At 33.4% G+C, this 24,753-nt stretch overlaps 1 protein-coding gene across 2 annotated transcripts; it reads right to left on the reverse strand.

Annotated features, from left to right (window-relative positions):
* Positions 1–31: 31 nt before the first annotated feature.
* LOC123902867 (glutamate synthase [NADH], amyloplastic) lies at positions 32–12,686 on the reverse strand. 2 transcript variants are annotated; one of them, XM_045952671.1, is made up of 22 exons: positions 11,719–12,686; positions 11,330–11,449; positions 10,159–10,263; positions 9,477–9,629; positions 9,229–9,329; positions 9,025–9,121; positions 8,437–8,546; positions 8,078–8,181; positions 7,818–7,997; positions 7,389–7,732; positions 7,235–7,305; positions 6,677–7,146; positions 5,713–6,582; positions 5,317–5,471; positions 4,870–5,031; positions 3,149–4,753; positions 2,564–2,764; positions 2,211–2,479; positions 1,753–2,058; positions 1,364–1,631; positions 979–1,236; positions 32–682 (listed from the first exon to the last, which is right to left on the reverse strand). In XM_045952671.1, exons 1-22 carry the CDS (start codon positions 12,085–12,087, stop codon positions 395–397), a joined length of 6,606 nt encoding a protein of 2,201 aa, XP_045808627.1. In that variant the 5' UTR covers positions 12,088–12,686; the 3' UTR covers positions 32–394. The 2 variants fall into 2 exon arrangements, with proteins under 2 accessions (XP_045808627.1, XP_045808629.1); XM_045952673.1 differs by lacking the exons at positions 9,025–9,121; positions 9,229–9,329; positions 9,477–9,629; ... (1 more) ...; positions 11,330–11,449; positions 11,719–12,686 and adding an exon at positions 8,821–8,963.
* Between the last annotated feature and the right edge of the window lie 12,067 nt (positions 12,687–24,753).

The raw sequence follows: 24,753 nt of genomic DNA on the forward strand, positions 1-24,753 counted from the left end.
GCTTGGCAAACTGAAACACACTGGCACAAAATAGCAGAAACAATTGCACATCAGAATAAATAATTAATTACCTGACTGTACATTTCATTTCCATGAAACCATAACTAAGCTAACCTTCCCAACAATAAAATCCAAATAAGAACTATCAACAACACTCAAAACTTACCCTGATACCACCAATAACCAACAAAACCTCTTGCTTTCCTTACACTAAAAATTATTATTCTTTATTGTTTTTCTTCTTATTTTGCCCCTTGGGCTTACCAACTGCCAACCAAAAATGCCTAAAAAGTAAACCAATGAAAGTCTGCTTAAACATTGAACATTCATTTTTCTTTTTATTATGTGCATTTGCTATAGAAACTCGACGAATTCGAAAAATCAAAGAAGCACCCTATGTCATAACTGTGTGTTTGCTGCTGCCCTGGTGCTTCTTGTTGAGGTCTTGTTGCCTCTTGACAAATTCATCTTGATTCCCGTCGATAATCTGGTCTTTGGAGAGATAGCTGTCAACTTGTGCAGCAGCTTGCCTTCCCTCTGAAATAGCCCATACAACCAGTGACTGACCCCGCCGACAGTCTCCGGCTGCAAATACCCCGTCAACACTGGTCGAAAAGCGGCCATAATCAGCTTTGAAGTTTGACCTGTTGTCTCGCTCCACACCCAACTTTTCAGCAACAGTCTGGCATGGCAAAGAAAGGCATCATCAGTCATGGCTTATGAAATTGATTTTATGAAAGCATTCATTGAATTAATCGAAGATTACTACAAAATGCACGCACTTAGCAAGAATCCAGTAAAACTTACTGCTATAACTTATAATAATGCAACTTAATCGCAACCCATTTATCAGTTATAACTTACTACCATGCAAAGTAAAATAGCATTAGCAACCAATTTATCGTCAATTCACATCTACCACCTAATTCATTTAATTTACATATTTGAAACTTAGGAATAAAACTTTTAAATACTTACCGCCTCAGGGCCAAGGAATCCCATGGCTAGTAAAACTAGGTCAGCCTCAATAATCTCCTCACTGCCCTCGATTTCCTTAAATTGAAACTTGCCAGTTTCATCCTTCTCCCAACGAACACGTACCACTTCAAGTCCTTTTACAGTCCCATTTTCATCTCCAACAAACCGCTTAGTCAGTACCTCATAAGTTCTTGGATCTTTGCCAAATTTAGTTTCCGCTTCTTGGTGGCCGTAATCAACACGGAATATGCGAGGCCACTGCATTCCAGAAACAATGGTTAAACTCGTGACATAATGAACAATGTCTACGGAAAAAAAAAGTTATTTTATACTTCTTTAGCCTTCCTAGTAATGACAAGTGAAAAACCAACTATTCAAATCTAACCTGAGGCCATGGGTTGCCTGGGGCCCTGGTTGGTGGTGGCTGAGGGAGAAGTTCAAGATTTACAACAGCAGTACAACCATGACGAATGGATGTTCCAATGCAATCTGTGCCAGTGTCACCACCGCCAATGACCACAACCTTCTTGCCCTTAGCAGAGATGTATTTACCATCCTTTAAGTTGCTATCAAGCAAACTTTTAGTGTTTGCATGAAGAAACTCCATGGCAAAATGAACTCCTGATAGCTCTCTACCAGGTACAGGAAGATCCCTGCATGAAAAGATAACTTGATTAGAAACATCTTTCTATATATGCATATTTTGTTCTGTCAAAAAGAATTGAACTAAATCCATAGGTGGATAAACTGGATGAATGTTTCACCGCTTCTCACCTTGGCTTTGTGGCTCCAACAGCCAAGACAATGGCATCATTTTCCTCTCGAAGCCGTTCAAGAGAATATAAAGGATCATGTCCAATGTTTGCATTCACAACAAAATCAATTCCTTCCGCAGCCATTAGATTCACTCGCCTTTGAACAATATCCACTTTGTCAGTTTTCATGTTGGGAACCCCATACATCATAAGGCCCCCAATCCGATCAGATCTTTCAAAGACTGTAACTGCATGACCCATTTTATTTAGCTGATCAGCAGCTGCCAAGCCAGATGGTCCACTTCCAACTATGGCTACTCTTTTCCTGTATCATGAAAGATCACAACACTATTTAACTAACAATTAATTGAAAAAAATAAAATAAAAACTAAATTTCTAGATTGGTTGGTCCAGTTCAATGTTATTAATGAGGGCTAATCATATTCATTCGTGGTTAAAAAAGGAAGTATATCATACCCAGTTCTCTTTACAGGAGGTCGTGGCACCATCCAACCCTCCTCAAAAGCCTTGTCTATGATTGCACATTCAATGTTTTTAATAGACACAGGATTCTCAATAATACCAAGGACACAAGAACCTTCACAAGGTGCTGGACACACCCGACCAGTAAACTCGGGAAAGTTGTTTGTCTCTAGAAGCCTCTCTAAGGCCTCTTGCCACCTATTTTGATACACTAACTCGTTAAATTCTGGTATTTTATTTCCAAGAGGACATCCCGAATTTTCCTGAAATTTTAAGTAAATAACTTTAGTTTAATGACCTAAGGAAAAATATGTAAGTAATAAAAACTTGAAAATGGCAATGCCCACCTGATGACAAAAAGGAGTGCCACAATCCATGCAACGAGCAGACTGTGTTTTCAAAAGTGGTCCCGGCTTTGTCTCCATCATCACTTCATTCCAATCATTCAGGCGAATATTAGGATCCCTATACTGTACACCCTCACGCTCATAAGCAACAAAACCTCTATGTTTAACAGCATCAGTGACCTGACTTGGCCGCTTGGGTGCCTGCAGATGTTCAAGGACATTATCCAGTTAAAAAGGCATAAAAATTACTATATAGATGTGTGTATCTTCCACGTATGTTCTTCACATTTTAGAAACAGAAAGGGAAAAAAAATTGAAAGACTCTTGGACCCCACCAATGCAGCATAGTATTCACCAGGTTAGTCTAAAATATCGTTTAAAATAGGGCCTACAACTAAGAGGAAACACACACACTAACCAGAAATGCCTTCACTAAATTGAGAAATTAGTAGTGTGAATACAACAATGAGAGCCAGGAGAATAATCCTCTGGAGAGTTTAGACATAAAAATGTTTTCTTAAACAACAGAACATAAAATGTACAAAAATTATAAAACTATTATCAAATAAAACAACTGAAAATTACCTCGCTTGGTTTCTCATTCAAAGATGCAGTAGCCAATTTCTTTAGCTCTTCAAAAGCATCCTTCTCCACTGCTTGGGCTTCATCATCTTGGTCATCTACATCTTCAGCAGCACGCTCCACTGCCTCTTTAGAGGCTGCATCAGACTTCATACTTGCAAGAACACGTTTATACTCCCGAGGGAACACCTTGATAAATTTCGGAAGAAGATTGTCAAAATCAACAAGCACTTCCTTGGCTAGCAGACTGTTTGTGTGACGTTGATGTTGCTGTATCAACATCCTAAGAGTAGTAATGTCGTCTTCCTCTTCAACCTTATCCAGATCTACAAGCTCCAGGTTGCACCGAGACTGGAATGTTCCATCCACATCAAGAACATAAGCGATTCCACCACTCATACCTGCAGCAAAATTTCTACCGGTTTTCCCAAGAACAACAACAGTTCCACCAGTCATGTACTCGCATCCATGATCCCCAACACCTTCAACTACAGCAAGAGCCCCAGAATTACGCACACAAAATCTTTCTGCTGCCATCCCATTGAAATATGCCTCACCACGTGTTGCCCCATACAGTGCCACATTGCCAATTAAGATGTTGTCTTTGGGGTCAAAATTGCTTCCTTTTGGAGGATATACTACAACCTTGCCACCTGACAATCCTTTACCAATGTAGTCGTTGCTATCACCTTCAAGTTCCAAAGTGATGCCAGGGCAAAGGAATGCACCAAAGCTTTGGCCCGCACTACCAGTAAATCGGATATGGATGGTGTCAGCTGGAAGACCAGCTAAGTTGTACCTCTTAGTAACCTCATGGCTAAGCATAGTTCCCACAGCACGGTTAGTATTACAGATTGGCGTTTCAATGTATACTGGAAGACTCTTTTCCAAAGCCGCATTGGACAGACTTATCAGCTTATTATCCAAAGCCATGTCCAAACCATGATCTTGCTTTTGCACACAGTATTGTGCAGCTTCTGGCCGCAGTTCAGCTGCAGGTCTAAGCAATAGTGAGAGATCAATGTTCTCTAGTTTTTCATTTCCCTTGACAACTTCTTTATCAACTTCGAGCATATCTGAACGGCCAACCATTTCATTGACTGTTCTAAACCCAAGTTGGGCCATAATTTCTCTCATCTCTTCTGCCACCATAAAAAAGAAGTTAATAACATGCTCCGGTTCTCCAGCAAATTTCTCTCTAAGTACTGGATCTTGAGTAGCAATGCCAACAGGGCAGGTGTTCTTGTGGCACTTCCGCATCATGATGCAGCCAAGGGTAATGAGTGGAGCAGTACTGAAACCATACTCTTCTGCACCAAGAAGGGTGGCTATAGCGACGTCTCTTCCGGTTTTCAGTTGCCCATCAGTTTGGAGAGTTGTGCGACCACGTAGGTCATTAGCAACCAATGTCTGGTGGGTCTCTGCAAGACCAAGTTCCCAAGGCAGCCCAGCATTCTTTATGCCAGTCCATCTGGATGCTCCTGTACCTCCATCATGACCTGCGATCAAGACATGCTCGGCATGACCTTTAACAACTCCACTAGCAATTACTCCAACTCCAGCTTCAGATACTAATTTTACACTAATCCGAGCAGATGGGTTGGCATTCTACAAATTAACATGAGGGATCAAACATAAACAGGAAGAACACCTAATTTTGCAATATTCAAACAGAAACACATTGAGTAAAAAAAACAAAAGACAGGATGCAGATATGAAAATACCTTCAGATCATGAATTAATTGAGCAAGATCTTCAATTGAATATATATCATGATGGGGAGGTGGACTGATGAGCCCTACCCCGGCTGTTGAATTCCTAGTAACAGCAATGTCTCCTATAACCTTGTGGCCAGGAAGTTCACCACCTTCACCAGGTTTTGCTCCCTGAGGATTACAACTATAACGTTAAGACACTACCACTCCACCATAAGTAAAAAACTACACTTATATTGAACCTCACCAAATAAATAATGTAGGTTTCAATTAATGACGCAAGAGCACCCAGAGGTGCCTTTAAATCACAGCATCATCTGCCATGAATATAAATTCATAAACAACAGAACCTAATTTCCAACAGGAATGCAGGGGCACAAGTTCATGAAATTGTATTGGGAGTAAAGGAAAAGGGCAATAACCTTGATTGGAAAGAACAAGTTACAATAAAATTACCTGGGCCATCTTTATCTGAAGTTCATCAGCATTTGTAAGGTAGTAACTTGAAACTCCAAATCTCCCACTAGCAACCTGCTTAATGGCACTCCTTTTGGGATTCCTTGAGCCATCAGCAAGAGGCTCCATACGAGATGGTTGCTCGCCTCCCTCACCTACAACAGATATTCATGAAAATATCGTCAGAAAATCAAAGAAATTGAGGAGAATAATCTTATAACTTGATAGAAAGAAGTTTACATAATAGTAGTGCACACGTGATATTTTCATGGAAAAATTGTTCTGGATAACATGTTTTGTCAACATTTGACCATGGGTAAAAGAAAACATTTATGTTTCCCTCCTTTGGGAAAGAAAATAAAAAATGTGACTCATTCTTAAATAAATTTGACAAACCTGTGTTGGATTTCCCTCCAATTTTGTTCATTGCCGTTGCTAATGCTGTGTGGGCCTCCAATGATATTGACCCATAACTCATGGCCCCAGTGCAAAACCGTTTAACTATTTCGCTAGCAGGTTCGACTTCACCAATAGGAATCTTACTTGCTGAATTTTTAAATTTCAGAAGTCCTCGCAAATTGCAAGCCTTGTTCAATTCATGAATGGTCTTGGAATACTGTTTATATGCTTCTACACTGTTAGTTCTGGTAGCTTCTTGAAGCTTTGCAATAGCAAGTGGATCATTCAAATGAACTTCGCCACCTTTTCTCCAATGATAATCACCAGGATTTGGCAATGCTACTGCTTCTGCACTTCCAGGAGAGAAAATCCGAGAAGGAAAAGCCAACTCATGCAGATGAAGTGCATCATGAGCAAGCATCTCAAATGTTGCACCCTCAACACGACTTGGAGTTCCAGCAAAGCACTTTTCAATCACTTCTGAAGAAAGACCCAGAGCTTCAAATATCTGAGCACCTTTATATGATGCCAAAGTTGATATTCCCATCTTCGCAAGAACCTTCATCATTCCATAGGTGCTTGCTTTGAAATACTTCTTGACCAACTCATCTTTTGAGTGGAATTCACCACTTGCTTTTGGTGGGATCTTTCCATCAACTTGCAATCGCCAAATTGCCTCTACAGCCAAATATGGGCATATAGCATCAGCGCCAAAACCAACAAGTGTGCAAAAATGGTGCACTTCACGTGGTTCGGCAGATTCGACCATTAGGGCAACTCTTGTGCGCTCAAGAGTTTTAACTAGATGTTGGTGAACAGCACCAACAGCCAGAAGAGAGCTCACAGCAACACGTTTCTTTGAGAAGGCTGCAAATTCAATCAAAGATTTATATACATTATTAGGTGAATGTGACTAAACAGTATATGTATGCAACAGAAAGATATCACAGAAGTACAATACCTCTATCCGAAAGCACAAGGGTGGTGTAGCCTTCACTAATTGCATTGTGTGCTTCCGTGCATATCCTGTCTAAGGCTTCCTTCAACCCTTTCTTACCACGCTCCTTTGAGTAGGTAATGTCTATAACTTTGCTCCGCCATCCCCTATAATTCATTTTTTTTATGGCTTCCATTTCCTTAGTGGTTAAAAGGGGTCCTTTTAATGAAAGGCGATGGCATTGTTCCTCGGTAGTTTCTGTCAGATCACCTTCTGGACCAACCATACATTGCATAGAAGTGACAATTTTCTCTCGAATAGGATCGATTGGAGGATTTGTAACTTGAGCAAACATTTGCTTGAAATACTCGAAAGTAAGTTTTTCTCTACTAGACATGACAGCTAATGGAGTATCATTTCCCATCGACCCAAGTGCTTCGACACCATCTTTTGCCATGGGAAGTAATAGAATTTCCAATGATTCAAGAGAATACCTACATGAGGAGAGCACAATATATAAACACTTCCTTTGTAAATAGGGTGGATAGAACGGAACAAATAACCGGAAAGCAGGTTTCATACCCAAAAGCTTTCAATGGAGCCAGCAAACCATGAATTCCCATATTTTCCATATCCACATCATCATTAGATAGCTGTAGTTCATGGAAGATGCATAATTAGAATTGTCTATGAGAAATTTATAAGAAATGGACATTGGTTTTTATGTTATACTTACCGGAGCCACTCCTGATATGGCTGGTGTCACTATATCAGATTCATGAACAGAGGCAACTATGTCCTTCAGTTCAATTTTCTGATTTTTAAGCCAGTCCCCATAGGGTCTTGCTAATGAGTACTGCTCTTTTAAGGCATCATCGTTCACTACTATTTGCTTCTCAAAATCCACCAGAAGCATCATGCCAGGATTTAGTCTTCCTTTCCTGCACACATCTTCCGGAGGAATATCTACAACACCAACTTCACTTGCCATTATAACCCGTCCACTGTGGGTGACATAGAAGCGGCCAGGTCGTAGTCCATTCCTATCTAATGTAGCTCCAAGATAATGTCCATCGGTAACTGTAATCATATTATATTAGATTAGGTTTCAAATCAAATACTGTATATCAAGAGGAAAATAGAAGTGTGGTCCCAGAAAATTTACAAGACATAAGAGCTGGCCCATCCCATGGTTCCATTAGAGCTGAATAGTACTCATATAATGCTTTACGCTGAGGGTCCATGTTTTTGTCGTTCTGCCACGCTTCAGGAATCATCATCATAACAGCTTCCGGAAGACTTTTTCCAGAATGAAGCAAAAACTCGAGGACACCATCAAAACATCCTGCAAAACAAAAGTCGTGATTCAGTAATATGACCACAGTTTAGTAAGTTAACAAAAAAAAAAATCATAAAAAATTTGACCTGAATCTGATGAATTTGCATCGACAATTGGTAAAAACTTCTTTAAATCGTCCTCTGATAAGCCAAGCTCCTTGCATTTCAGTAGGCCCTCACGTGCCTTCATCCTACAAAATACACCAGATTAGCTGATATATCGACACCAGTGCACCACATCAATCAAAAAGGCAATGAGTAAAACCCTAAATACACAACAGTCAATGCTGTTAAGCCAACCCGTAATCAATTACGATTACATTAGTTGCACAATTGATGAGGATACTATATACTTTGGAGGGGGGAAAGGAAACACAATCATGTGTATTCACTTGCAAAGGTCGTTTTATTAAAACTAAAGTATGGCAAAACTTCTCAAGACATACCAATTAACATTGCCTCTGAGCGTGTTGATTTCTCCATTGTGGCCCAATACACGAAAAGGTTGAGCACGATCCCAGCTAGGGAACGTATTTGTAGAGAATCGGGAATGTATCTACACAGAAGTATACCAAATTGTGAGATTTCATGGTTAAGTTCTTATAATAGTGTAAAAACCAAAGTAGAAAGTCAAGTGCAGTTTTCTTCCAGCACTTCGATATAAACATATACCGAAGTGCCGGTAGAAATTACAAAAATCCTATCCACATTCACCAAAGTGATTATTCCCTCCACAACTCTGAAGAAATTGTCCTCCGAACCAACTAACGAGAGAAAGCATCAGCAGAAATTTCTGCAAACATGATTATCTTGATAATGAACTTTCTTACCAACTCAACCATTGCATCCAATCCAGCATCCAAAATCAAATAGTATTCAAGGAAGCGGAAGAACTTAAGAGATCATTCAAACCTCAATGCCTCAGAAGTCATTCCCCAACCTTGCATCTCTTCAGTTACTGGTTGTTCCTATGCTGTTTGTTGGAGTATAGAGTTAGTGGAGGAAGAAGATGAGTTAATGGGCAAAATATTTACCAGGGCCATGTAGCTCGTAAACCTTTCATTGCCAAGATCTGCATAATAATATTCCCTCAACTGAGCTGGTGTTAGCTGACCTTTGTAAATAACAGTCCTGTACACAGTAGGAGAACCATCAGAAACTTGAAATTGATTGGATATTTGCAGCAGTAACCATAATTGACTTATGGAGAAAATGATGATGCCTCTTTGAACACACACCTTGAGGACAGTGAACAGATATAGAAATCTGTAATGCCGTCATTTTGGAGGTTTAGTGCAGATGTAATAGCAACCATGCTGAGCTTTCTTAATATGTACATCTGCAAGGAAAAATTCCAAGTATCTATTAATCACTATTCAATTCTCAGTTGAAACGTAATCATACCCCAGATATCATGTCTAACTCATAATTCACTTTCGTAATCTTTTTCGTTTCAAAGTATTCCCAATCATCAGTGTAGACGTACCTGTTTCTCCAAATCAACTTCTGAGCCAGAACTTGGTTTAAGAAAAACTTGTTCAATCACTGGTTCAGTCAGAACGGCTGATTTTCCCAACCCTGTGTTATCTGTGGGCACAGAACGCCAACCAAGAACCGTGTGACCAAGAGACTCAGCAACCTTAAGCAAAAAGCAGAGCAGTATTGTCAGTAGAAGACCAAATCACTACAAGGATAATAGTAAAATTTGCAAAATACAAAATAGTAAACAAACAACAATTTGTTGGTAGACAACTTCAGCATGTTCCAGCTTGTTCAAAAAAAAAACTTCAGCATGTTCCAGCTAGCATATACACGGCAGGAAAAAATCGCGTGGCGTACTAAAAGTCTAAAACATATACTATAAGTTAACTAGGAGACATCATGCAATAAATCAAATTTCAAACAAAATGAACATCAAAATTAAACTCAGCAACCATAAGTCATTAAAAGACAAACACTATAAAGATAATAGAAAAGGAAACACAATAGATAATAGTACATAAGAAACATCTTTGTTAGTGGATAAACTCAGCATGATTACAACTTGCATATACAAGGCAGGAAAAAAGTATGGTATGCTAAAGTACGGCAGAAAGACAATATTCGTTTTGGTGGAAACACAATCTATTTATGCATGAAATCAAATCATATTTCAGCATTGGATTTACCTTTCTAAATATATTTTTGCTTTCCTGCCTCCGATTATCGGATTTAGGCAGGAAAAGCATGCCAACTGCGTAATCTCCTTGTGGAGGAAGCTGAAAATCCACAACCTGCAATAAGGCAAACCCGTTACAATCGTCATCCTCTGTCAATATAAGATTTGAAAGATACAATCAAAGGATATAGGCTATTTGGTCTGAAAAAATGTTCTCTTTTAATTTTCATTTCTGTTCTCACTATTGATTCCAAAAGTGGTACTTTATTTTCACTTTGTTTCCTATGCAAAAACAAGTCCAAAGTGAAAACAAGTCACACATAGTTTTACAATTACAAGTGAAAACAAAAAATGAAATAAAACATTTTCTGAAACCAAACAGGCCTAAGAAGAAACATATTATTTAATTCAATTTATATACTTGTGTAAAAATATTATTCCAAATGCATCCATTTATTTTTTACAATAGCAAACTCAATTCTTTTTTTTTACAGTAACAAACCCGAAGTCATTTTCTTAAAACTCATAATGAATATAGAAAATTATAAATAAAAGTGTTTTATGCATGCATCCAATTGGTATGCAATGACGGTTTTACACATACATCAATAACATTTCACCGCATAAATAATTGTGGTAGATATTTTAACAACTAATTTAACAAATCTCACCACATTGTAGAGGATATTTAAATAACATAGTGGCAAAATAGTGAATTAAGAATATATGAATTTAAATCCTAAGACAAGAAGAAAAAAGTGTAAAAACTAAAAACGACCAAAAAAGAGAAAAAAGAAGAGACAGCCAAAAGAGTATATACTGCTACTACCTGATTGGGGAGCAACATACTTTCACAAATTATTTTAAAAAAAAAATAAAAAAACTGAAATAAAAATAAAAAATAAATAAAAAAACTCATGAATGAAAATTAAAATCTCATATGATCTCAGAAAAACACCAATCATTCAGATAGGTATTTCCATTTTTTCAAAATGAAATGTTCAATTAATAAAAAAAATACAAAAACTTTGTACCAAAAAAAATACACGAACAAACAAGAAAAAAAAACAGATAAATATTTCTACCAAAAAAAGCAGATGAATATATTTTATTTTTTATTTGGTATAAAATAAAAAATAGACAAATATTTAAAAGACAAAAACAAATAAAAACAAACGTGCCTCTTGATAGAACCCATGAGGCAAAGCCACAAGAATCCCAGCACCATCACCAGTATTTGCTTCACATCCGCAAGCACCTCTATGTGTCATCCTAACCAACATCTCCAACGCATCAGTCACCTATAAACACAACAAAAAATCAATTCAATCTCAAATCATTCACATGCCCCAACCAAAATACTATCTGAGACAGACACCAATATCATATTTACACCTCGACACCAATAATAATTTAAAAATTCAAATATATCAGTCAACACGGTAAAAAATTATAAATTCAAATATGCTGATTGGTGTCACACGTCTTTGATCAGAAGTGTTGGTGCTACCGAGATAATCAGACCCAAAAAAACATAAAAAATAAGTATTTTTAAAAAAAATTCCCTAACCGTTTTTCGGTTACTTTGACCGTTCAATTCCGCAACAAATCCAACCCCGCACGAGTCCTTATCAAAAGCTGGATCATAAAGCCCCATCGGTTTCTCCGGCACAGCTGAAAACGACGATTTAACCGTCGCAACTCTGAGCTTCGGTAACCTCCCTAGTCCACTGGATTCCCAAAACTGAATCCGCTCCGAACCGCCGCTCCGTCTTAATTTCGTTCCTAACCATCTCTTTCTCTCAACACACGTCGCAGAACATCTCGCTACCGTGCTTCTCACTCTCGTCAAAGGACGCAAACGCGCGTTAGGGTTACTTATTGCGTTTATCTGAGGATTGTTTAACGCCGTAAACGTTAACGAAACAGAGCTAGACATTGTTCAACCAATCAAAACTTCGAAAATTAATTTTAGCTTATTCGATAAGTGATTCAGATTTTGGTAACTGTTGTGATAGTATTGTTTAATTGATTCAGATTTTCGAGAATTTTGTGAAATGTAAAAATTTAGGTATTGTGAAAGTTTTTCACATTAAATGTAACAGATCTGAGATTATAGAAGTGAAATTGAATAAGATCCGAATTATGGAGAAGTGAGTTTGTGATTTGAGAGAGTTTGAAGAGATTCGAATTCGAATCTGAAACAGAAAAAACGAACGAAGAAAAATAGAGAAACAGAGAGGAACAGAGACAGAGAGCGAGAGAGGGAGAGAGAATAGCGCCGTATGTGTGAGCGAGGGTTCTTTGGTTGTAAGAGGAGAAGATGGATTTATAGCGGAAATGAGAAACGAACTCAACGAAGAAGAAATGAAGTGGGGACCACCGTGTTTATATTTTGTGGGCCCAAATATTTCGCGCAACCGTAGAGATTAATTATGAAACGGAGAGATTGACTTTTATCGATATATTTTTTGATACGCACATCGGGAAAGAATCGGACATTAAAGAAAATGATTAAACGATCTGATTTTAGTATATGCGTGTGTTATCGGTACTCCTCTGGTTTTAAGTACTTCCTATGTACCATAATATACTCCTTCCAGTCATCATTTATTATAAGCAAAAGTCAATTTTTAGATTCATTGAAAATTTGATGAATTTGGCATGTAATACAGACCACATACATAAATTATTCAAGGAATGTGAAAAGTAAACTTTTGATTATAATTAAGGATTCAGGGAGTATGTCACTTTGGCAAAATTACACAAATTAATAAATGTAATGAATATTGTATCGAAAAAAGAAATTATGTCTTAATTTTACAAAATTGTCATTCATTAATTGTATAGGAAATATTAATAAATTGAAGAATTAAAAGAATGGGGTAATAAATAGTTAAAGGTATCATAAGAAAAATAATATCAAATGTTTCATTGATAATGTAAAGTGACTTATAATTTGGTACAAAACTTTTTCTCAAAGTGACATATAATTTGGTACGGAGGGAGTATCATGGAAAAAAAACAATTTTTTGAGTTTATTGAGTTTTAAGTATCATGGAAAAAACAATTTTTCGAGTTTATTGAATAATCTGCGTCAAAAAGTTTATTGAATAATCAATAAATTTAGTTTATATTTTGGATCAATTTTTTTGTTACCATGATATTGGTACGAAGTTTCCACTGCCGTTATCGATGACTAATCTCTATTGGGGAACATATGGGGCACACAAGGTGGATTCTCCCCTCCCAACCGAATTTTCTCGATATGCATGAGCCAGAAATCGAAACCCTAACCATATGCTTAAAGAATCAAACATTAGAGAAAATGTTTAAACGATCTAATTTTAGTATGCGTGTTATTGGTACTTCTCTGGTTTTAAGTATCATGGAAAAAAAAAAAATTTCGAGTTTATTGAGTTTTAAGTATCATGAAAAAAAACAACTTTTCGAGTTTAGTGAATAATCTGCGTCAACAAAGTTTATTAAATAATCAATAAATTTAGTTTATATTTTGGATTTTTTGTTATCATGATATTAGTACGAAGTTTCCACTACTGTTATCGACGACTAATCTCTGTTGGGAAACCTATGGAGCACACAAGGTGGGTTCTCCCCTCCCAAATGAATTTTCTCGATATGCAAGAGCCAAAAATCGAGCTCCTGGCCACATGCTTAAGGGAACCAAGACCCTTATCACTTGGATCAATTCGTTGTTGGTTATTGGATCAAATTTATTAATTATTCAATAAAGTTTACTCCCAGTGATTTTAATTATAAGTAAATTTCCAATTTTTAGATTCATTGAATAACTAATGTATCTGGTCTATGATTAAGATCAAATACATTGCATATCTGATTAATCTCAAAAGTAAAAGTAACTATTGTATCTTGTCTATAATTAAGACCAGATGCAAGAGAGAGTACTACTTTTGTCCTAAAATATGTGTCTTTTTACTTTTTCAATGCAATATTAATTAATTTATGGGTCATGCTAACCGGTGCCCCCGGGGCACTGGTTAAGGAAATCAAAAAAAGAAATTTTAAAATTGAAAATAACACTTTTTAGACTTTCGAGGCGTTGACTGCACAAACTTCAATATGATATTACTATATTTGGTTCCTTAAACAATGCCCCGGGGGCACTGTTTAGCATTTTCCTTAATTTATTTAATATTTATTCTCTAGTTAATATTTGGTACACTACTTTCTACTCATCAAATTTCACTATATATTTTTTATGGAACAATTTTTAGTTAGATTTCACATATTGTACTTTTGGAAAATGTTTAACAGTGTCCCTGAGACACTGGTTAAGGATGCAAAAATAGTAATTTGACATTGGAGTTTGTGCAATCAACTCCTCGAAAGTTTAAAAAGTATTTTTTTCTTTTTTCAAAACTTTCTGTTTTAGTTTTCTTAACCAATATCCCGGGGCACCGGTTAGCATCCCCGGTGTAGTATGTTTATGGACCACTCGATATGGGTTTGTGTAAATTTCTACTACCAACTCACTGTTTTTTCGGTTTTCTTCGTTGACAGCTAAGGATTCGTTTTGAAGACACGTGTGAGATGAGTCTATGCGGCACGAGACAGCCGTTTCTGTTTGTGGGTCCCACCGTTTTGGTTTAGGGAGTGTGTTCTAAACGAACCTCAGTCTCAGTGGTCCGTGGTAGGTGGTGATAACCTATTACATAGAATCTTTATTGTTCTTATCTTGGTAATTTTTTCAAAAAAACTATAATAACTAAATTATGTAACAGCAAAAAAAAAAAAAAAACTAACTTTATCCAATTTCAATCAAATCTACTATATACGTGTACTTTTGTCAATATTATTAAACATATTAATTAATTTTAATGTCCAGTAAAACAAAGGGGGAAAAAATATATTTTCAATCAATTGTCAACAATCATTTACATTTGTCAAAAAAATAAAAATCCAATTACATGACATTTATGATAAATATAACTTTTGTCAAAAAAAAAATGATAAATATAACTAAACTCCAATATTTAACATTTGGGTGTTAGTTGAGATGTACTTCCATTTGTTTGGAATTTTTTTAAGAAAAAAACTATTTTTTCTTAAAATAATCTATTTTATCATTTTAACTGTGTTTAGTATAGATTTTTTAGAAAATTATTTTATAAAAAAATTATTTTTAACCATAAAATGAAAAGTTATTCGTAATAGATTTTTTAGAATATATATTTTTTAGATTAAGGGTTCACATTTAAAAAAATGAATTTGATTGTAGTAAACAGACGAAAAGTAATTTTTGATTTTTTTTAAAAAAATATCTCTATAAACTAATCTTTAGATTTTTTAAAATATGAACATTTCAGGAGTAAAGATCTATTAACCCTAAAAATTATTTAGATGGTCAATGTACTTTTTTTTCATCGGAATGTATATTTTTTAATAAACCAAAAATATATTTAAAACCATAAAAACATGAAAGGAAATTGACGTAATAAAGAAAAAAGATTAAAAAAAAAAAAGCAAAACCCAAAAAGGCAGAAATGAGTGTATCCAAATAGATATAAAACAAGAAATATATTAAACAAATAGATATAAAAACAATAAATATATTAAACAAATAGATATAAAAACAAAAAACATATTAAATAAAAACAAAGAAATATTTTAGTTCAAGTGATAAAAATATCAAAATTATTAAATCAAACTTATAATTAGAATTCAAACTTCAATCTATTTACTTAATGTGTGTGAGTTTTTAATAACTTATTATTTTGACTATTTACAAAAATTAATGTAATTGGTACGAGTTTGAGATATATATGATGGGAGTTTGATAAATCAAACAATTACGTACGTGTGCTTATCAAAAAAAAAAAAACAATTACGTACGTGTGACATGATAAAAGGGAAAATTTATATTACTAGTTTTTTTTTTTTAACTAACAAGTAACAACGGATATATTAGTTTTTTTTTTTTTGATCAACAACGGATATATTAGTTAGTTAATCATATATGCGGCTAATTGAATACGCGAAAACCTAACTTAGCAACCAATAACAAATGCCAACAGATTGAAAAAGAAATGAAAAATGCCAACAGATTCTAACGTTGCCAATTAATCACTCTCTTAAGTCAATTATATAATATGTAATTATCAACTATCTCTTTTATTGCATGGATATAATATATCCAGTAAACATAAAAATAAATAAAAAAACGTGATTAATTTTTTTGGTACAAAGTAAATAGTCTCATACTCCTCATACTACTCTTCAGTAAAAAAAAAAAAATCTAAACATACATAAATAAAAATTAAATCTAGTTAGATTAAGACAATCACCGAATTTCATATCACACCACCAAATTTTAGTTTTTTGAAGTTTGAATTCGTAAAAAAAAAAAACTTAACTACATATTCGGTCCTTACGTTTATTTTATGTTTCAATTTGGTCATCTACGTTTAAAATGTATCAATTTAGTCTCTTACGTTTATTTTATGTTTCAAGTTAGTCCTTTCCGTTATTTTTGTCACTAACATCATTTGAATAGTACACATGTCAGTGTGTCCAAGTGTCAAGTGTCTGTCCTGACTGTCCACATATGCAAATTGACTGTCACATGTGACAAAATTGACAGAAATGACTAACTTGAAACCTAAAATAAACGTAAGAGACCAAATTGATACTTTTTAAACGTAAGAGACCAAATTGAAACCTAAAATAAACTTAAAGAACTAAATGTGTAGTTAAGCAAAAAAAAAGCTCATTTTAAGTTGTATTTTTTAAAAAAATATTCGAATTATCATAAGTTTGTCAACGTTGTTCAACAGCTGATCAAACTCTAGTTTCACTAGCCAAGCATTTTCAAATTTGAAGTGCCTCAAAAGTTTATTAAGAAGGGGTTTCACATCACAAACAAGTAGAACTGTAGGAGAGATAATGATCTAATTTGTTGCATTGAGACATTCCATTCTGTTAATATATCGCACCATCTAGCTTTTCTTTAGCGGCGCTCTATGCCAAGACTTTTGAACCAAGTACTATAAGGTATATCTTTCCATGTGAATATCTACTAAACCATCATTTGAGCCGCTTCACGAATATCATTGATTAACCAATAAGGCCTTTCGACTCTCCCTCTTTAATTTTTCATAAGATGGGATATCATTAAAGTCCCTTATTATATACACCGCGACAATTGAGACAAGTTTGATGGATGTCTCGACAAGTTCCGAGAATCTCGCCTTTCTATCTCCTTTGGGGAACCTATAAAATCCAGTCAATCTATCTCCACATACCACATTAATTATCGCTAGCTCTGACATCTATATATGATTCAAAGAAAAAATTGTCACCGTGCACTTTAGATATTTATGCTGCAATAAAGCTACACCACTTCTTACTTCGCTAACTGTAAAACAAATATTAAATTCTCACACATGATGTAATGCTTCAGTTTTATTCGAGCTTGAACCAAGTACTATAAGGTATCCTTCCATGCGAATATCTACTAAACCATCATTTGAGCCGCTTCACGAATATCATTGATTAACTCTTTTTCTCATAAGATGGGATATCATTAAAGCCCCTTATTATATACACTGCGACAATTGAGACAAGTTTCTTAGATGTCTCGACAAGTTCCAAGAATCTCGCTGTCTATCTCCTTCGGGGAACCTATAAAATCCAGTCAATCTATCCACATACCACATTAATTATCGCTAGCTCTGACATCTATATATGATTCAAAGAAAAAATTGTCACCGTGCACTTTAGATATTTATGCTGCAATAAAGCTACACCACTTCTTACTTCGCTAACTGTAAAGCAAATATTAAATTCTCACACATGATGTAATGCTTCAGTTTTATTCGAGCTTGAACCAAGTACTATAAGGTATCCTTCCATGCGAATATTTATTAAACCATCATTTGAGCCGCTTCACGAATATCATTAATTAACCAATACGGCCTTTGTACGCTCCCTCTTTTTCTCATAAGATGGGATATCATTAAAGTCCCTTATTATATACACCGCGACAATTGAGACAAGTTTGATAGATGTCTCGACAAGTTCCAAGAATCTCGCTGTCTATCTCCTTCGGGGAACCTATAAAATCCAGTCAATCTATCTCCACATACTACATTAATTATCGCTAGCTCTGACATCTATATATGATTCAAAGAAAAAATTGTCACCGTGCACTTTAGATATTTATGCTGCAATAAAGCTACGCCACTTCTTACTTTGCTAACTGTAAAGCAAAAATTAAATTCTCACACATGACGTAATGCTTCGGTTTTATTCGAGTGGACTAATGTCTCATACAAAATTATTACATCTGAATTATCGCGACAAAATTATCGCAAAGTACTTAAGGTTTGGAATTGTGCACGAACATGTTGCCTTTTTTTTTTGAATTATCGCGTATATAATCAATAATCAAATTAGGATTCCCATTTTTTTTTTTTAATTACATGATTTTGAAATTCGAATTTGATAGTATTAATACATATGATTGGAATGGAATTATAAAATTATTGAACTAAAGATAAAGAAATGACTTATTTTGAAATTATAAAAAGAAAAGTCTAAAAATAAAGAAATAATTGAAGTATAAAAAAGATGGATGTTTCTTATACGGTTGATTATGTTATCATTGCCATCAACATATTCAAGTAATCATAAACTCTAATTTTTCCGGTTAACATTATCATATCTTCATCTTACAATTTAGAATTAGGTATTATTTTTATTAAAAGTTTACCGTTTTTCCGGTGAACTCACACAATATACCACGTGAACAAGCACAACCAAACAAAAACTAACAATATATACATGTGATTTATCAAAAAAATAAATAAACATGGGAGTGCAATAGACAAACCTAAATTTCAATTCACAAATTGGATCATTAAACAGAAAGGCAATTGGATAGTGATGTAAGTAGTATTTGCACTATACTTTTGAAGATTTTGAAACAAATTGAAAAAGGTTGTATTAGGTATGCTTTTTATAATATCAATTCCTACGAATAATTAAATTATTCATGTAACAATTGGCTTGAAATTTTGCCAAACTAGCACTTGGCACACTAAGAGGGATCAAGTGCACAATCTCACTTTTGTTTTTAATATCCCAAAATGCTAAATATAGTCATCATGATTTCAGATGTGCTTAGAATACGTGTGCAAGTTTGAAGTACAAATAGCAACGCAATGCTAAATATAGTTTGCATTACTTATGGAACACAAACATACTGCTTAGTTCGATCCTAAATATAGGAAACAATTAGATCAATAAATATTAATATATTTTGTAAAAATCATTTTTATTGAAGAAACTTTGGTTTCTACGTGATTTTTTTTTTAACCGCAAATAACTAATTTTTGTAGGAGTATTGTAAATTAAACCACATTTTCTTTGTGATTTATTTAATTACATATTAAGTATTCAAAGTATAAGAAATTTTTTTTTACGTATATATAAACAACCATACTAAGTAATACCATGAATAATTTTTATTCAACATGTGTTTTTTACAGAATTGAATTGAATCCATTAGACTTTAAAGCAGGGATGAAATTGATGGTGATGAAGTCCTACTTATGGAAAAGGAGTATGTAACATATCCCTTTACTTCAATTGGTGCTATTTTTATCTAATTCTAAACTTATATAACTCCCGGAGTTATCATACACATGCACACATGTATAATATAATCACTTTCTTTAAGTAAAATATATATATATATATATATATATATATATATATATATATATATATATATATATATATATATATATATATATATATATAGGAGTTGACTCTAGGAATAAGTCTCCATTGACTTACTCTGCTTAATAACTCGATATCGATATTCTATTTTTTCAATCAAACCGTTAAATTCAAAGATCTCATTGAGTAGGTCAACTCCACAAATTTTTATAAAAATTCAAAACCGTTTGATACTTTTTCTGATAATTAACTTCAATTGAACGTACGACAAACTTTTAAAAAATCCGTTGAATTTCAATAGTCCGAATACATTACTACAAGAGACAATTTGGATCCCTCCTCATATATATATATATATATATATATATATATATATATATATATATATGAGTCAGGATCCGTTAACACCAACTAGTTTGACACCAAATGTTACACCTCTCAATAACGTTTTAACCGATATAAATTTTATAAAATCCACCGTTGGATTGAAAGTTTACATCATATAGATCATTTGTGTAAAATTTCAGACAAATCCAAAATCATTTGATATGCTATTGAGACACATAAAGATTAACGGCATTTAAAAAAATACAAAAACCGTTAATTTTGATGTATCTCAATAACATATCAAATGATTTTGGATTTATTTGAAATTTTACACAAATGATCTATATGATGTAAACTTTCAATCCAACGGTGGATTTTATAAAATTTATATCGGTTAAAACGTTATTGAGAGGTGTAACATTTGGTGTCAAACTAGTTGGTGTCGACGGATCCTGACTCTCTATATATATATATATAATCACTTTCTTACACATTTTTCACAATTAAAGATATATTATAGATTTTTCTAAAATAAAAAAACAGAGAAGATATATTAGTTTCTCACAAATTATTTTTTACGAACTAAGTTCAAGCTTTAAATTGTTCATTTACCTAAACAAATAAAATTATAATTTTAAATCTTACAAAAATATAAATGAAATAGTTATATATTAATAATATTGGTCAGCACGTATAATTTTTTTGGGAGAATCAAAGTTAAAAGACTAATTCATTAAGTGAAGTAGCCTCATAACTATAAATATTACATTGATTATTTTTAACTACGATCAATTGAAACATTTAAAAATGTTAGATAATAAAATATTTGGTTTATGTTATTGAGTCCATTAGGTACATAGTCCACTAGATTTTGCTATATAAGATCTTCTAACCATTATTTTGTTAAATGATAGTCTGATATTATTGGAATCATAGCCATTTCTTTTTTTATTTGTGTATTTATATAGTTAATATGATATCGAGAGCTTGTTTCGATCCTCCTTAAATCATATATTGTTATTCCACTGCCGCGTTTCCAAAAGTTTGGGAACATGTTTGAATTGTTTTTCAGAAGTTTGGTTCTATTAAAGAAATAAGAATTTGCAAAGTGGTTCATTCGGAGACAGATTTTCTCTTATTAAATTTTCTTGGTTGCATTGTAGAAGTTTGGTAGCTCTCAGTGTGAAGTATTATCTCACGGATAAAAAAAAGGCCAAATAGATAAAAAAAAAAAAAGTCAGATCCAATAAAGTTCAAAACTAAGTATCTAACCCTAGTATCATCTCACAAGTCACTTACTCGGCCACTCATATTTCATTTTACGTTTACGGTAAACAACTTTCTCTCTGGCGATGCTTTCTTTGCTAAGCTTATTGGTGCAATTATTGCTATTGAGATTGCTCAAAGGGAAGGTTGAAATTATCTTTGGCTTTAGCGTGATTCCAAACTCGTGACTAGCTTTCAAGTCCCAACTAGTCATTCCTTGAAAGTTAAGAAATCATTGGAACAATTGCTTGCATTTGGTGAGAAGTATGCATTTGTAGATAAGCCAGCCAATTTAGGCCTTGCCATTAATGATAGCTTATGGTTTGATAGTTACCCTATTGTTTTTAGGAGTGACCATGTTATAAATAGGCTTGGTTTGCCTAATTTTCGTTTTTCTTAACCTTAGGAAAGATTTGTTTGTTTCCCTCCTCCCATGTCTCTTTCTCTTTTTATATTATGTTTCTAGAGGTTGGCCTCCTTAACTTACTCCTTTATTTAAAAAAGAAAATAAAAAAAATTCTCTCTCGTGATGCTTCCTCAAACCCTAACCTATAGCCACCTACAGGGGCGGACCCAACTATAAATTTCTAGTGGGGCTAAAAATTTAGGCATTATAATTTTTTTTCATCCCAATAATAATTTCAGTTAAACAACAAACAATATGTGAAATTACTACTAATACAATATGTATATAAAAAAAAAACCGGAAAATATTTATTCAAAAAAATAAACCAACAAACTATATCTAAAAAGCCACAAAATTTCTATTCGAAAAAAAAAAGAACTACTAATTTATTGAATATATGTTAAATGCATATCACTTGTTTAATTCAATCAGCTTATATCTTATTAATTTTTATTCCAATTTTACCTGTATTTAATTTTTATTCCAATTTTACAGTATTATCTTACTTGAAAAAATTAAATATTAATTAAACTTTTTTTTATGTCATGTCATATTTATATGCTAGTTCAATTGCTAATTTTACCCAATTCTATAAATTCAATTAGTTCAATTGCTAATTTTACCCAATTCTATAAATTCAACTAGTGGTCCACTATATTTTTACCCAATTCTATAAATTCAATTTTACCTAATTTTTTATACATATGATTATAAAATTAAACTATATAACTTAAAATAATAATTCATGTATAACCAAAAACTTGAAATCATCAATAATAGACTATGAACTAATATTTGCACTAATACTTAAACTAATATGTATACGAGAGACTTACAGTTATCAATAATAAACTCTAAACTAATATTTACATGAATATTTGTACGAATATGTATAAAAAAAGACTTAAAATTATTTATAAAATTTTTATTTTTTATTTTTAGAAAAATTAGCCACACCAAGCCTTGAAAAGGTCCGTCCCTAGCCACCTAGCTGCCGCCGTACTTTCCCCATATTTTTTACCATGACAGAACATATCCTCCATTAAAGTCTAAAAAAATTATATAATTAATATAAATATTTTTTAGGATAAGCATAAACTCTAAAAAAATTAGGCTTACACTAACAAAAAAAAACTCAGTTGTCTACATATGATATATGCATATATATAAAAAAAATTATGATTAATGTATTAAAATTATTTGCATCAAACAATACAAAGAGAGTGTTGCTCAAAAATTAATAAGTGGTCGTTGCAGCTAATGTGGATGTTAGTGAAATATGTTCGAATTGATAAATAAATGTATAATTAATTTTGTCATATACTTCTTCCGGACATAAATATAAGCAAAAAAACACTTCAAATTTTAGTTATTATTATAAGCAAAAGTTAACTACTTTTAAATTAATTAATACTATTATTCCTAATATATCCTTATTTAATTTTATTTTATTTAGGCATTTATTTCACTTTTACACTTGTACATTTTTCAAAATGGGTAATATAGTAAACTTAACTCATGTTTTGCATTAAATCAAAAAATTAGCTACACTTAACTAAATTTCTTAAACACCACGTAAATATTTATTTTTTCTTATATTTGTGTCCGGATGGAGTAATTCTATCGTAGTTTTAGTATTGTGTAATTTTTTGGTGACGCCGCTGTGCATGGTAACCATGGAGCATTTGTATTTTACTGTATGTGCAAAGGCACGATACACACATGCCTAGATATTTCCCAGATATTTTTAATACTTTTACAGTATCTTGTCCTATTATGAACTTCATACAAATTTTTGTTACTCTAAAATATATTTAAAATATTTAACCATATATTTTACTAATAGCTCTAACACAAAGTTACTGACACTTGTTATTTATTAATTATGATCAATTACTAACTAGCAATATTTTTGTTGTTTCTCCGGTCTCAATACCACAATAAGAATCTTTGAATCACGAGTTGATCTTTACTAGCTACATCGAGGACAAATATTTTAAACAATTTTTTATAATTTGTATGGTGCTTGTGACTATTTAAGAATATATATATATATGGCCCCCGTGCATAGTTATTTAGTAACATTTTGAGAGTTGTGTGGTTGACTTGTATGTCTGACAATGTGAAATTGTTCTTTTTGGTGGTGGTTAAAATTTTAGGTTTCGTTTCACCCAATTTTTTTTAGAGTTTATACAAATAATTTATTCAAGGTAGTTTATGATAAAATAGCATATAAAATTATAAGTTTCACTAGTGTGAACTTATAAAATAACATAAAACCTAATTTATATTGCATAAACTCTAAAAAAAGTTGGGTCAAACGGACCCTAGTCTTTCAATTGAGAGCGTAAAAGCTAGGCTCTTCTTTTCCAACATTTTAGATCGTGATGGTTAAATAAGGTGATGCCAGTGGTGATTGGTGCTGAACTTGGTAGGGAGGACCACAGTTCGATTCTCGCAACTACGATCGGGAGTGGGTTGGAATCACTTGATGTCAGAACTGACCCCCGAACCAGATTAAACTAATGGTAAAAGCAAAAAAAAAAAAATGATGCGAATTCAGTTTTTCATGTTTAATTGTATTCAATCTAAGAAAATTAAATGATATATCATGATTTAAGGTATGCTTTTTATCGTCATACTTGCTTTGCCCTATTCTAGATGGAATAGTTTTCCGCCTTGGTATTTGAGGAGGATATCGGAGAGGTATTTGCACCATTTTCGCTTTCATAGATTGAATGTGTTATTAAAGCTAGTTGATTGTGTATTTGCAAGTGTACAAATCCATCAATTGAGTAATAAAAAGTTATTGATCCTCAAGGATTGCGTGATTGTAACAAGGAAATCATGTCTATAAACATACTAAAATTAACACACATATCG

Source organism: Trifolium pratense, linkage group LG1 (genome assembly GCF_020283565.1).
Source record: "Trifolium pratense cultivar HEN17-A07 linkage group LG1, ARS_RC_1.1, whole genome shotgun sequence".
In the NCBI taxonomy this organism is placed as follows: domain Eukaryota; kingdom Viridiplantae; phylum Streptophyta; class Magnoliopsida; order Fabales; family Fabaceae; genus Trifolium; species Trifolium pratense.

Excerpts from the sequence above, each read along its gene's own strand:
- LOC123902867 (XM_045952671.1), bottom strand. The coding sequence starts at position 12,087 with ATGTCTAGCTCTGTTTCGTTAACGTTTACGGCGTTAAACAATCCTCAG. Across the intron at positions 2,765-3,148 it reads TGAATGAGAAACCAAGCGAG|GCACCCAAGCGGCCAAGTCA; the intron begins GTAATTTTCAGT and ends GAACATCTGCAG. Across the intron at positions 1,237-1,363 it reads CAGGCAACCCATGGCCTCAG|TGGCCTCGCATATTCCGTGT; the intron begins GTTAGATTTGAA and ends TCTGGAATGCAG.